This window comes from Lagenorhynchus albirostris, chromosome X (genome assembly GCF_949774975.1).
Source record: "Lagenorhynchus albirostris chromosome X, mLagAlb1.1, whole genome shotgun sequence".
NCBI classification, from domain to species: domain Eukaryota; kingdom Metazoa; phylum Chordata; class Mammalia; order Artiodactyla; family Delphinidae; genus Lagenorhynchus; species Lagenorhynchus albirostris.
The window spans coordinates 90,252,867-90,268,009 of record NC_083116.1 but is presented as its reverse complement, the minus strand read 5'-3'; the positions used below and the strand labels follow the sequence as shown (position 1 = coordinate 90,268,009).

Sequence of the window (15,143 nt, the reverse complement as noted above, 5' to 3'; positions counted from 1 at the left end):
ATCCCTGACCCTGTTGATTCTCACCCCAAGGCACCCTCTCTTTCCTCATAGCACAGGGACCATGAATCCTGGGCCCAGAGAGGGGACTGGATCCAGAGAGACCTTGGTGTTGGACTCCACCCGTCGCATCATGAACCCTCTGCAAATATTTGCTGAGCCACAAATCACTCGGAGTGTAGGTAGCAAGGGAAGGGAAGTCCTTATTCCCATAGCACCCCACCCTCTAGGTCTGCATGACCAAGTTGATGTAAGTAGATCACCAGGCTAGGAAAGTCGGGGTGAAAAGAAGTCAAACTGTGCTTCACAAGATCTTCCCTGTGCCCCACCCCTGACTGGTGACTATTTAGACACATTGAGCTGAGTATCCCTGAGGATTCCTGGTGGTCTCCAAACTGGATGGGAGTAGATGGGGTAGGGGGGCCAGAGTCCTGATATGTGTCTTCCAGCTTCAAAGTACGGGGTGGCGCAAGACTGCTCCCACAAATCCAGGCCTAGCTTTTGCCCCTCCATGCTGCACAGTGGGGTTGGGGACAAAAGAGGAAACAGGGGAGGCAAGCTGGCCTGTGGGAAGTCTAATGCTTCTGCCACCACTCGCCACCATTACCCACCATTAACTTTGTCTTCTTCCTGGCCTCTGAAGTCCTGTTCTTTCTGTCCCTTGACAAAAATAGCCTCTGCACAGCTACAGACAGCCAGGAGGTGCATCTGCCCTACTAGATATCAGGAATTAATGAGAAAATATAGTTATTAAGACAGTACTGCACTGGAACAGGTATAGAGAAAGTGACCGACGGAGTAGAACAGAGAGTCCTGAACTTGCCCCACACATATATAGGATTTTAGGATATGACGGAGGTGGCATACCAGATCAGTGGGGAAAAAAGCGTTGCCTATAAGGAAAAGGATGAAACTGGATCCCTACCTATCTCACACTGTATGTGAAAATCAATTTCAAGGAACACATGTAATAAAGATGTTTGGAAGAGTGCTACTTGATTGCTACATTGAGAACAGTGTAATGTAAGTGAATGGATGTGATGACCCCTCTGTAATGCATGTAGAGAAGCGTTAAAGAAAACATGTAATAAAGATGTTTGTAAGAATGCTAAAAAGAAACAGAAAAAGAAAATCAACTTCAGATGGATGAAGAACTTAAATGTCAAAAACAAAGCTTGCCACTTTTATCATCTACTAAATTTCCATATGTACATGGATCTAAATCTGGGTTTTTAATTTTTCTTCTTTTACTCTGTTAGTCTATCTATTCATGTGTCAGCATCATATTGTTTAAATTAGAAAAGCTTCATAAAATGTTTGCTGGCAAATGCATTAAACTCCTTGTAGGCTGGTAGGGCTAGTCCCCTCTCATAGCTCTTCTTTTTCAGGGTTTTCCTGGCTATTCTTGCATGTTTTCTTTTCCATATGAACTCTACTATCAACTTGTCCAGCTCCAGATAACAGTTTATAGGTATATTTTGGGGGATCACATTATATTTATAAATTAAAAATAGAGACCTAAGAAGGGGAACTGACATCTGTATGATGTTAATTAATCCTATCCACAAATAAGGAATGCCTTTCCAGTTGTGTAAGTCTACCTTTGAGTCTTTCAGGAGTGTTTTAAACTTTTCCTCATATAAGTTTGCACACCCCTTGCTAAATTTATCCTGAAATACTTTATCATCTTTTTTGTTGTTACCTTAAATGGGGTTTTCTCTTCTATCTGGTTGTTTGTGTATATGAAAACTACTGATTTCTGTATGTTGACTTTATATTCTGCTATGTTATTAAGTTATTTTATTGTTTGAATTTGTTATTGGTTCTCTGGGGGATTTCCAGATATACTATCATATCATCTATTAACAGAGACATTTTTACATCCTCTTTACCCATTCTTGCATCTATAATTGCTTTGCCTAGTCTAACTGCATTGGTCTAATACCTCTAAGTATTGTACAATGTTGAAAAGGAATGGAGACAGTGGGCACCTTGCTTTGTTCCTCACCTTAGTGGAAATGCTTTCAATGTTGTCCTATTAAGTTGATAATAACTTTCAGATTGAAGTATACAAATTTGATTATGTTAAGAAGGCATGAGTTGATTTCTATTTTTGAATGATTTTATCATAATGGGTGCTGAACTTTGTTAAAGGCTTTTAAAATATCTATGGAAATGATCATATGACTTTCTCCTCAGATCTATTAATATGTTGTATTATATTAATACATTACCTATAACAAACCATCCTCGCATTCCAAGAAGGAAACTTACTTACACAGTTATGCTATCTTATTTTCTTAATTTAGTTCTGGATTTGTTTGCTAATATTTTATTTAGGATTTTTGCATTGATATTTATGATTGAAAATGGTCTATGCTTTTCTTTTTGTGTTATCAATGTTATAATTGCTTTAGAAAAATAATGTGGAAGTTTCTCTTCATTTTCTGTTCTTTGTAACAATTTATGTGGCATTGGGATTAACTGGTTTCTAACAGTTTGGTAGAATTCCCCTGTGAAACCATCTGGGCCTGATGCTTTTTTAGGGGGTAGTTCCTTAATAACTTTATTGCTTTTATGGAAATTGACCTGTTAAGCTCAAATGGGGTCGATTTTGGTAAACTGTGTTTCCCTAGAAAATTATCCATTTCCTGTAGGTTTAAAATTTTATCTGTGTATGCCTTTTATTTTAACTTTTGGAATCATGCTAACATATTACATTTAAATGCATAAAATTAAGTCAGTATAGATGGGAAAAAACCTAAAATTTAATATAAAGGGAAACAAACTATATTTGAAATAACATGAGTAATATAACCATGTTGAATGACAAAATGAACTAGACCATGTAACGTTTGAATACAGTACTTTGTATATCCTCATCTAAAGACATAAAAAGGGCAAACAAATCTCAAGTTATACCTTACTACAGTTGTTTTTCACAGTGGTACGGGTGTTGAAATTCTAAAAATACTTTCTGTGTATTGTAGGATTGAGCAAATGAGTAAATATATTGATGATGCTGGAAGCTAGGGTTCTCAATGTTAGAGAAGAGAAATATAAATATAGAAAGGGGGAAGGCTAGAAGGAACCCTATGTTGTGTCGGATTAGAATTGAAAGTATCGGGGATCCCAGCTCAAAGAGAAGAAACTCCTCCCAATTCCCTGGTCCAACTGATTGCTGGTCACCAGGATCCTGTGAGTTTCTGCCCAGAGTGAAAAAAACAGTTTTCATCAGATACACCACACTAATACTGGTAGGAATGCTTCCCTCCTGCTGTTCCAGTGACTTGCTGATCTGCGCCCTTTCTCCTTCAGTGGAGCCAACCTGCACAGTGAGACAATGTGGTGAGGCACCTCCTGTGGATAAAAGGCGTGTAAATCCAGACCCTTCTCCCTCCATTTTCCTGCGTGTGATCTTGAACCAGTCAAGGGCGACCCTCTCTCCATGACTTCTGTTCCTCTCAGGCTCACATCCCCCCGTCTCCCAGAGATGCAGGAAGGAGGAAAGTGTGTGAAGTAAACGCTGAAGAAGTCCCAGATGAAGTGACACAGCCAGGAAATTTCAGACTAACAAAACTCTGGGGGAATTTCATGACATTGGAAACACAAAGGATCCAATGTGGAAGGCTGATCCAAACTTGGCAAGGAGGATGACAATTTACAAAGCATAGAAATAATGTAGGCTCCCTGTCATCAGGTATGCCATGAAAAGAAGGCAGTCACTGCTCACACTACTGTTGATAAGTTTATTATAAAGAAATAAAACAATTTAATTCTAAAAAAAAAATAGAAAGTATCAGGGGAATTCCCTGGCAGTTCAGTGGTTAGGACTTGGCGCTTTCACTGCTGGGGGCCCAGGTTTGATCCCTGGTTGGGGAACTAAGATCCCACAAGCCGTATGGTGTAGCCAAAAAAAACCCCCAAAAAGTATCAGTATGAACACATTTCATATAATTTTATATATATGTATATATAAAATTTCATATATATATTTCATATATATATAATGAAATTTCCTAAGCTCTGCACAATGAGAGGATCTAGAAGCAAGGACATTCCAGTAGCAATGAGTACATCTAGCTCCCAGATCCTGGCTTTGAAATACCGTTATCCTAGGGTTGTGAAAGAACAAGATATGCCTGGAGGTGACGTTGGCCGAAATGCCAAGTAAGGGCCTATAAAAATCCTCTCCTCCATAAAAGCAATGAGAATATTGGTAAAAATTGCCACAATCAACTTTATCAGAACTCTGGAAACTGACCAGAGGTTTACAATAATTCAGGAAGCATTTATTGAAGAAAAAGGCTGAATCTCACTAAGAACAGTAAGTTTTGTGGCATTTGAACTTTTCCTCTTCCCATTCTCTTCTTCCCACTTCCACAACAGATTTTAAAATCAACACCCTTGCAATTCTGATGAAAACACAGCAGGCTGGCTAGCAGCCAATGGAGGAAGCAGAACAGGGTAGGAGTTCCTCCAAAGCCCCATTCCCAGAAACTATCTTTATTTGACCTGTATGGCACTTCCCCAGAAAACTCCATTCGCAGGACTTGTCTATTTGACCTGACTCAGAATTCACCTGGTGTGAATAGTTTTTCTTGGGGGTGCTTTTCAAAAATAATCAGCAGCAATTGTTTAACACAGCAGCTGTTTGAGGCAACGACTACAGTTAAGACAATCAACAAGCTGGCCAAAACTTAACAGAAAAATCTGAGTAATAAGATGTTCATAGGAGGTTTTGAAAAGTTCTGACATATTCCTAGGAATCTAGAAAGCCATAAATATGCATAATGCTGTGTGCATGCCTAGGATCTCTGGCTGACCTTGAGGCTCTGCACAAGCAGGAAGTAAAGGTTAAGGCAAAGTTGTAAACAGCCTGCCTGAACATTGAAGGCATGCCCCAACGTGCCCTCAGAGCTCATCAGCAAAGGCTGAGAGACTTACTAGATCCAAGTGTTTAAAGAAATATCTGTCCAATCATTAGTTGACCACTAAGCTAATAAAGTAGAGACTTCAATGACCATATATAACAAAGAATATAGACTTTACAGAATTAGTTCAAGAAAGTCCCTAAAAAAACCCCCAAAGAAAAACAAAAGCAAACCTTGGGGAGGAGGGGGAATCTGATTTCCAGAGTTGTCGCATTATATTATTTAAGATATTCAGTTTTCAACTAAAATTTATAAGACATGCGAAGAAACAATAAAGTATGACCCAAACACAGAAAAATAAAGCAGTCAGTAGACACTGTCCCTGAGGAAGTCCAGATGTTGGAATTAATAGACTATAAATCAACTACTTGGAAGATTTTCAAAGAACTAAAGGAAACCATGTCTAAATATCTAAATGAAAGTATAAGAATGGTGTTCTAACAAACAGAAACTATCAATAAAGAGATAAAAATTATAAAATAATAGAAATTCTGGAATTGAAAAACACAATAACTGAAATGAAAAATTCATTACAGGGGCTCAACAGTAGATTTGAGCTGGCAGAGGAAAGAATCAGTGAATTTGAAGATAGGCCGACTGAGATTATCCAATCTTAGGAGCAGAAAGAAAACAATAACCAAAATGACTGGAGCCTCAGGGGCCTGTGAAACACCACAAGCATGTCAACACACACATATTGGGAGTCCTAAAAGGAGAGAGAAAAGAGAAAAGTGAAATAAAGAATATTTGAAGGAATAATGGCTGAAAACCTCCCAAATCTGAAGAAAAAGATTAATCTGTACATCCAAGAAGCTCACTGAACTTCAAATAGGATAAACTCATAGAGATCTACATCTAGGTGCATCATAAACAAACCTATAAAAGTGAAAGACAAAGAGAGAATCTTGAAAGTAGTAAGAGAGAAGTGACTTTTCACATACAAAGGATCTTCAGTAGGACTGACAGCTGATTTCTCATCAGAAACCTTGGAGGCCAGAAGGCAGTGGGACAACTTATTCAAAGCACTGAAAGAAAAAGACTGTCAACTAAGAATTCTATATCCTTCAAAACTATATTTCAAAAATGAAGGAAAAGTTAAGACATTCACAGATAAGCAAAAACTTAGATAATCTGTCACTAGCACACTTCTCCTACAAGAAATACTAAGAGAATCCTTCAGGCTGAAATGAAATGACACTAAACAGTAACTCACATACACATGAAGAAATAAAGAGCACCTGTAAAGGTAACTACATAGATAAATATAAAAGACAGTGTGAATGCATTTTTTATTTGTAATGCTTTTTTCCTCCTATCTGATTTAAAAGATAACTGCATCAAGCAATAATTATAAGTCTATATTCATGGGCATATGATGTGTAAAAATGTAATTTGTATGACAATAATAGCACAAAGGCAGAGTGAGGGAATAGAGCTATAAAAAGGCAAAGATTTTTTTAATACTATTGAAATTAAATTGGTTTTAATTAAAATGAGAGTGGTATAAATTAAAATGTTAATTGTAATCCCCAGGGAAACTACAAAGAAAATAATTTTTTAAAAAACATGGAAAAAGAAACAACAAGAGAATTAAAATGGCACACAGGAAAATATCTATTTAACACAAAAGTATGCATTAATGGAGGAATACAGGAACACAAAAGGCATAAGAAATATAGAAAACAAATAGCAAAATTACAAGCATAAATTCTACCTTATCAGTAATTACATTAAGTGTAAATTAATTAAACACTCCAATTAATAGGCAGAGATAGGCAAAATAGATGAAAAACATGACATAATTATATGCTGTCTATAGGAGACACACTTTAGATTCAAAGATACAAATAAGTTGAAGGTAAATGAATGGAAAAAGATTTACCATGCACATAGTAACCCAAAGAAAGCTGGAATGGCTATATTAACATCAGATAAAATAGACTTTAAAACAAAAATTGTTACTAGAGATAAAAAAGGACATTTTATACTGATAAAAGGGTCATTTCATCAAGAAGATATAACAATTGTCAACATATATGCTAACAACAAAGCCCCAAATACATGAAACAAAAAAAACAGGCAGAACTGAAGGGAAGAAATAGACAGTTCAATAATAATTGTTGGGACTCTCCTGGTGGCACAGTGGTTAAGAATCTGCCTGCCAATACAGGGGACACAGGTTCAATCCCTGGTCCAGGAAGATCCCACGTGCCATGGAGCAACTAAGCTCGTGCACCACGACTACTGAGCCTGCACTCTAGAGCCCATGAGCCACAACTACTAAGCACATGCACTGCAACTACTGAAGCCCGTGTGCCTAGAGCCCGTGTTCTGCAACAAGAGAAGCCACTGCAATGAGAAGCCCACACACCACAATGAAGAGTAGCTCCCGCTCGCTGCAACTAGAGAAAGCCCATGCACAGCAACAAAGACCCAATGTAGCCAAAAAAAAAGCAAAAAAACAATAATTGTTGGAGATTTCAATACTTCACTTTAAATAATGGATAAAACAACTAGACAGAGGATAAACAAGGAAAGAGAAGACCCAAACAACACTATAAACCAACTAGACCTAACAGACATCTATAGAACATTCCATCCTACAACAGCAGCATAAATATTCTTCTCAAGTGTACATAGAACATTCTCGAGGACAGACTATATGTTAAGCCACAAAACAAATCTCAATAATGTAAAAGAGCTGAAACATACAAAGTATGTTCTCTGACCACAACTGAATGAAATTAGAAACCAATAACAGAAGGAAATTTGGGAAATTCACAAATATGTGGAAAGTAAACAACACACTCCTAAATAACCAATGGGTCAAAGAAGAACTCACCATGAAAATTAGAAGCTACTTTGAGATGAATGAAAATGAAGACAACATACAAAAATTGCTTAGAGGGAAATTTTAGCTGTAAACATCTACATTTAAAAATAAGAAAGATATCAAATCAATAACCTAATCTTCTTAAGAAACTATACAAAAAACAAAAACAAACACCAGAGAAAGCAGAAGGAAAGAAGTAATAAAGATTAGAGTGGAAATAAATGAAGTTGAGAATAGAAAAACAATAGAGAAAATCAATGAAACCAAAAGTTGGTTCTTTGAGAAGATCAACAAAATAAGCAAACTTTTAGACTAAGATTTTATTTTATTTATTTATTTATTAAACTAAGATTTTAAAACAGAGAAACTAATTACTAAAATCAGGAATGAAAGAGACATAACTACTGACCTTAAAGAAATAAAAAGGATTATAAGAGAACACTATGAACAATTCTATGCCAACAAATTAGAAAACCTAGTTGAAATGGACAAATTTCTAGGAAGACACAAACTTCCAAAACTAATTCAAGAAGAAATGGAAAATCTGAATAGACCTACAATAAGTGAAGAGATTGAATTAGTATTTAAAAAAACAAAAGAACTTCCTACAAAGAAATACCCAGGACCAGATGTCTTCACCAGTGAAGTATGCCGAACATTTAAAATAAAATTAACACTAGGGACTTTCCTGGAGGTCCAGTGGTTAAGACTCCATGCTTCCACTGCAGGGGGCGCGGGTTTGATCCCTGGTCAGGGAATTAAGATCCCACATGAGCACGGCACAGCAAAAAAATAAAAAAAATTAAAAAATTAAAAATAAAATAAACACTAATCTTTCATTAACTCTTCCTACAAATAGAAGAGGAGGGAACACTGTCCATTTCATTCTATGAGGCTACTATCACCCTGATACCAAAACCAGACAAAGACATCATAAGAAAACTACAGATCAATATCCCTTATGATTATTGATACCATAATTTTCAACAAAATACTAACTGAATCCCATAGCATATAAAAAGGATTATATGTCAGACCAAGTGGGATCTGGCCGAAGAATGCAAGTGTGACTCAATTTGCATGAAAATCAATTAATGTAATACACCATATTCATAGAATAAAGGACAAAAAGCCGTATCATATCAATAAACATAGAAAAAGCATTTGACAGAGTCCAGCATCCTTCCATGATAAAAACACTTCAACAAATAAAGAATAGAAGGGAACTTCATCAACACTTAGGTAGCAGTTAATAAATGTCAGATGCACTGTTGTAACCACTTTATGTTCATTAAATAATTTAATTCTCACATTAACTCTGTAAGGCAGGAACTATTATTAGCCATATTTTACAGATGGGAAAACTGAGGCACAGAGCATTTAACTAACATTTCTTATGTTCGGAAGCTAATAAGTTGTGGAGCTAGGATTACAATACAGAAATTCTGACTCCAGTGTCCATGTTCTTAACCATAGTCAGCTATACTGTCTCTCAGTGAATGTAAAATAATAATAATGATAAACAAACTTGGTTTCCTAAGAACTAATGATTTGATCTTCATCTGTTAGTAAACTTAATTCATAGTACTGTTGACTTATATCAGTGACCATAATTTGTAATACTTGTAAGAATTTTTAACATTAGTACCAATGTTTATTTAAGTTGGTAAAGCTGGGTCAATATTGATATTTAATTGTAATTTAATTCATAAAACTGGTGATGTTTATTTATATAAGTAAACATAATTTGTAACATTGTAAAAACCTTGTCAAATTAGTTATAAAACTTGATGGCATTGGTAATGGTGATTCAATTTCTTTTTTTTTCCAATTTCTATTTGTAACTAAAACCTGATTCATAACTGTGGTACTCATAACTTATACTAGTAAACATAACTTTAATATTAGTAATTATTTATGATATCAATTGGATGTTAACCATATTAATAATGATTTCTGTTAGTAACTGTAGGATAGCTCAAAACATAGGTACTCATAATTTATATTAGTAATCTTAATTTGTAACATTGGCAGTAATTTGTAACAGTACTTTACAATGTTTGTACTAATAGTTTAATTTCTTTTAGTAATTATAACTTAATTCACAACATAGGCACTAATCATTTATATTGATGATCTTAATTTGTAACACTGTAATAAACTGTAATCTTAGTTGTAATATTTGATGATATTAGTAATGGTAATACAATTTTTATTATTAAGTATAATATAATTCAAAACAGGGACTTATAATTTATATTAGAGCATAATTTATAATATTGATAATAATTTGTAATAATAGTTATAATCTTCAATGATACTAGTAATAATTACTCAAATTCTATTAGGAACTATAATTTAATTCATAACATTGGCACTCACAATTTTTTATCAATAACAGTAATTTGTAATACTGGTTATAATTTATAATATTAGTGATTATATTTGTGGTAAAAGTAGCCAACAATCCAATTTTCTATTTGTATACAATCTAATTTTTAACATTGCTACTGATAATTTTTATTGGCAATCCTAATTTGAAACACTATTAACATTTCTATCAGGAGGAATATTTGGTAACGTTAGTAACAATGACTTGATTTGTATATGTAACATAATCTGATGTGCATCATTTTTTTTGTCTTTATTGAATTTGTTACAATATTGCTTCTGTTTTATGTTTTGGTATTTTGGCCGTGAGGCATGTGGGATCTTAGAATTATGGAACGCTTCATGAATTTGCGTGTCATCCTTGCGCAGGGGCCATGCTAATCTTCTCTGTATTGTTCCAATTTTAGTATATGTGCTGCCGAAGTGAGCACCATAATCTGAATCATTACATTAATTCTGTTAATTTACACTAGAAATCAGTTTTTTAATACTGGTGAGAATAGATACTATAACAGGATCAATGATTTAATCACACTTGTAACTACACAGTAAATTCCTGGTAGTAATAAACCGTATCACGAAGCAACGTCACCCTCCATGTGCATGTGCTGGCTGCACTCTCTGATAGCATACCACTGGTAATACATCCATTGGCAATACTATTGCAATAGGCATGATGCTTTTCCCTCCAGCTCACTCCCTTTCCCCAGACTCACCATCTCTTTGTGATTGGGGTAGAAGGTCTGATCGATTAGAGGGAATTCCTCTGTCCCCAGTTTCTTGTGCAGTCGAACCATCTGAGCGAACTATGAGAGGCAGGAGAGACGGGTCAGCAAGTCCCTTTACCTGGAGGGAGTCTCCAAGCTGGGACTCCAAGCTTCCAAACTTCCTCCGTTCCCCCAGATCACAGTGGTTTCAAGCTCCCGCATGCATGTATGAGCTGTTCCCTCTGCCAGTAGCACCCTTCTGTCACTTACCACCCAGGGCTTGTCACAGAAGTTGTAGACAGAATGCAAAGAGTTAACGCTGGGGATTCCGGCATACTGCAGCCCAATGACCAAACTGCGGTAGTCTCCATTCCGTGCCATGCTGAAGGCATGCTGGCGGATCAGCACGAAGTCTGGTTTCAGAGACCTGGGGTGGCAAGGGTAGAGTGTAGATGGTCCTCCCAGAAGCTCCCCACCACCTTTAGAATAAAGGTCAAGTCTTGAAATCTCCACAGCTCCTAGAAACTACACGGTGGTTTCTCACCTCAGCCACATACACAAGCTGTTCCCTCCACCACATGTGCCCTTCCTACCCTTTCCTCATCTGGTGGCCCTTTCCTGCCTGCTCCTCTCCTCACCAAGGTGAGCTTGCAACTTGCCCGCTCAGCTCTCACAGCTCCCAGTCACAATCTCTCAGACTACTTCTGTCCACGAAGGATGCTGCCCAGAATAAATTCCAGCCTCAGGGCCTCTACATGGGCTATTCCCTCTGCCTGAAACGCTTCCTCCCTAGATTTCTACATGCCCCACTCCTCCACCTCCTTCAAGTCTTTCCTCAAATGTCTCTCACACTACTGGTCTACCCCCAACCAAACTGCAGACCCTTCCCCAATCCCTTCACCAATCCCTATATCCCTTTGCTGATATTTTTTCTGAGCACTTTGACATTTCCTTCTTTATTTGTTTATTGTGTGTATCCCACAGTAGAATGTAAGCTTCACGAGAGCAGAGGGGTTTTTTTGTTTGTTTTTTTTGCGGTACGCGGTCCTCTCACTGTTGCGGCCTCTCCCGTTGCGGAGCACAGGCTCCGGACGCGCAGGCTCAGCGGCCATGGCTCACGGGCCCAGCCGCTCCGCGGCATGTGGGATCTTCCCGGACCGGGGCACGAACCCGTGTCCCCTGCATCGGCAGGCGGACTCTCAACCACTGCGCCAACAGGGAAGCCCCGAGCAGAGGGTTTTTATTTTGTCTTTTTTGGGGTCTGTTTTGTTCACTGCCAGGACCTCAGTATGTACAACAGCTCCTGGCACACAATAGATACTCAATAAATATTTGTTGAATGTAAAATGCTGAGAGCAGCACCTGGCATGCAGTAGATGCTCAAGAAATGTTTGTTGAATTAATATTTGGTTGGCCAAAAAGTTCGTTTGGATTTTTCTGTAAGATGTTATGGAAGAACACGAACGAACATTTTGGCCAATCCAATAACTGAAAAGTTTGGCTTGTGGTCTTCTGGGATCCTTGGCTCTTCTCCACAAGAGAAGCTATCTCCTTACATTCTGTGCCTAAGTTCTTTTTCTAAAAATTGGAATATAATTGGCACGTTATATGTCAATTCTTCTATAAGTTTAAGGTGTATAACATGTTGATTTGATACATTTATATATTATAATATGATTGCCATTGTAGCATTAGTTAGTACCTCTACCATGTCACATAATTATTTCTTTTTTCATGGTGGGAATAATTAAGATCTGGTCTTTTAGCAGGTTTGCTGATTATGATACAATATTGTTGTCTGTATCCACCGTACTGTGGATTAGATCTCTAGAGATCTAGGATTTATTTATCTATCAGTTGCAAGTTTGTACTCTTAAACAACATCTCTCCTATTCTTCCACCCCACCCACCAGCCTCTGGCAATCACCTTTCTACTCTCTGTCTCTATTAGTTTGGCTCTTTCAGATTCCACATATAAGTGATAGCATACAGTATTCCTCTTTCTCTGTCTGATTTATCTCACTTAGCATAATGTCCTCAAGATCCATCCATGTTGTCACAAATGGCAGGATTTCCTTCTTTCTCATGGCTGAATAACATCCCATTGTGTGTGTGTGTGTGTGTGTGTGTGTATGTGTGTGTGTGTATCACTTCTTTATCCATTCATCTGTTGATGGATACTTAGGTTGGCTATTGCAATGTGCCTAAGTTCTTGCTCACAGAAGGATGGGAGGGGAGGTAGGGACTCTCCCTCAGCTCTAAGGGAGCCCTTTTGCCTCCCCCATAATACCAAGGTAACCTTTTTACACTCACCGCACAACCTTCACCCCATTCCGAAGGACTTCCATGTCCACAGAGAATCCACCATTGGCATGAGCCACGAGGTTGAGATCAGAGAATTCAGCCTGGGAAGGAAAAAAAAATCAGGGATTCATGCACATCACACAAAAAAGACCACTCAGTTTGCAGTCTGGACAGTTGACCCCCATGTCCACCTGCCCCAACTAACCTGTTCTACTTTAATGTCAATTTCTCCATGGATCTTTTTCCCTTTGAAGTATTTCGCCCTGAAGAGGAAAAGCAGAGCACATCCGTCAATGCTCCAATCTCAGGAAGACGAAACCCAGGCTGGTCCTTTGACCCCTTTGCCCCTCCAGTGCCACTAGAGAAACTATAATGTGATTTATAATTGTTGAAATACTTTGAAAAACCTAACAGTTCTTTGTGAACAATGAAGTCTGTTGTAATCCTTGTGGAGGTATGTAAATGTCAAAGGAGATTGCAAACTATAAAACAAGTTCTTAAAACACAGAGAGCAGGCATTTCCCAAAGTATGGTCTGCTTGTCACACTGCTATCTGAAAAGCTTTGCAAAACAAGGAGTGCTTTGTAAAGTGTAACATACTTTGAAATTGCATGGAGGTTTGTAAATGGTAAAGAACCTTAGGGGGTATATATATATGGAGTGTGCCCAGGTATGTGTCAGCACCTATGTCTGCTTGTGTGGCCTGAAGCATCTCTCTGTTCTCTAGCCCTTTCCCAAGGAAGAACACATTCACCACGTGTGGTTGTGCACTGAGAGGGACACAGCAGCCATGAGTGGGCAGCTGCACTAGAAAAGGAGGAGCAGATTGAAGGGTGCAGGCTGGTGGGGGTTCTACAGAAGCCAGAGTCAGCCATGATGAGGGTGAGGAGGAATGCAGCTGAGGATGAGGGGAAGCCACAGGATCGGAGAGGCGTAGGAACAGCAGTAGATACATCACGAACTGCTAAGTCACTGTCCCTGGGCCCATTCCCATATGGGCTTCTCCCCCAGGCCCAGGATTCCTTCCTGACAGACTTCTCCACAGACAGAAGCTCATCCCCAATCAGGTTTCCCATAGAAGAAGGCTGAGGGGAGGAGCCACTCCTGGGATTGCCTACATGCACACAATCAGGATCTCTGATATACACAGGACAACCGGCCCTAGTGATTTCACTGACATACCCCTAAGACCCCAAGCACAGTTATTTTCTCCTCTCTCTCCCTCTTCCCTCCTACACCCTACTCCATCACTGACACTGTCCCCTCACAGATGTTGGAAGAGAATCTCTTAGACCTGTGCATTTTTCATTTAGAAAATGATGACGATCATATGATATCGCTTATATGTGGAATCTAAAAAAATAGTACAAATGAACTTATTTACAAAACAGAAATAGACTCACAGATGTAGAAAACAAACTTATGGTTACCAGGGGGAAAGGGGGGAGGGATAAATTGGGAATTTGGGATTGACATATACACGCTACTATATATAAAATAGATAACTAGTAAGGACCTACTGTATAGCACAAGGAACTCTACTCAGTACTCTGTAATGACCTGTATGGGAAAAGAATCTAAAAAAGAGTGGATATATGTATATGTAAAACTGATTCACTTTGCTGTACACCTGAAACGAACACAACATTGTAAATCAACTATACTCCAATAAAAATTTTTTTAAAAAAAAGTAAAAAATTAGATGAATGGAAAAATAAATAAATAAAAAAGTGATATATATATATATATATATATATATATCACTTTTTGACCATATATGTAGTGGATACTGTGGTATATATATATGATATATATCACTTTTTTAAAAAACTTTTTTGACCATAAATGTAGTGGATACTGTGGTGTTCTGCTCAGATCTCCTCTTCAGGGTCAATGCACCCTGAATATCAGCTGTTGAAAGATCACAGCTGTGTCCCCTTGGGAATTGTCTTCTGTCACAGGGAACTTCCTTGGCCA

General features: G+C 37.8%; 1 protein-coding gene and 1 non-coding gene across 3 annotated transcripts in view; both read right to left on the bottom strand.

Annotated features, from left to right (window-relative positions):
• SYN1 (synapsin I) overlaps positions 1-15,143 on the bottom strand; it is a 43,620-nt gene that overhangs the window by 18,907 nt on the left and 9,570 nt on the right. For both annotated transcript variants that reach the window (XM_060138831.1, XM_060138832.1), the window contains exons 2-5: positions 13,372-13,429; positions 13,176-13,267; positions 11,133-11,289; positions 10,872-10,961 (exon numbers count right to left, since the gene is read on the bottom strand). In XM_060138831.1, the coding sequence (XP_059994814.1) occupies positions 10,872-10,961; positions 11,133-11,289; positions 13,176-13,267; positions 13,372-13,429 (397 nt within the window). The remainder of the gene's footprint in view (positions 1-10,871; positions 10,962-11,132; positions 11,290-13,175; positions 13,268-13,371; positions 13,430-15,143) is intronic.
• LOC132514186 (U6 spliceosomal RNA) lies at positions 10,480-10,586 on the bottom strand. The gene has a single exon (XR_009538674.1). It is a non-coding gene; the product is annotated as a U6 spliceosomal RNA (small nuclear RNA).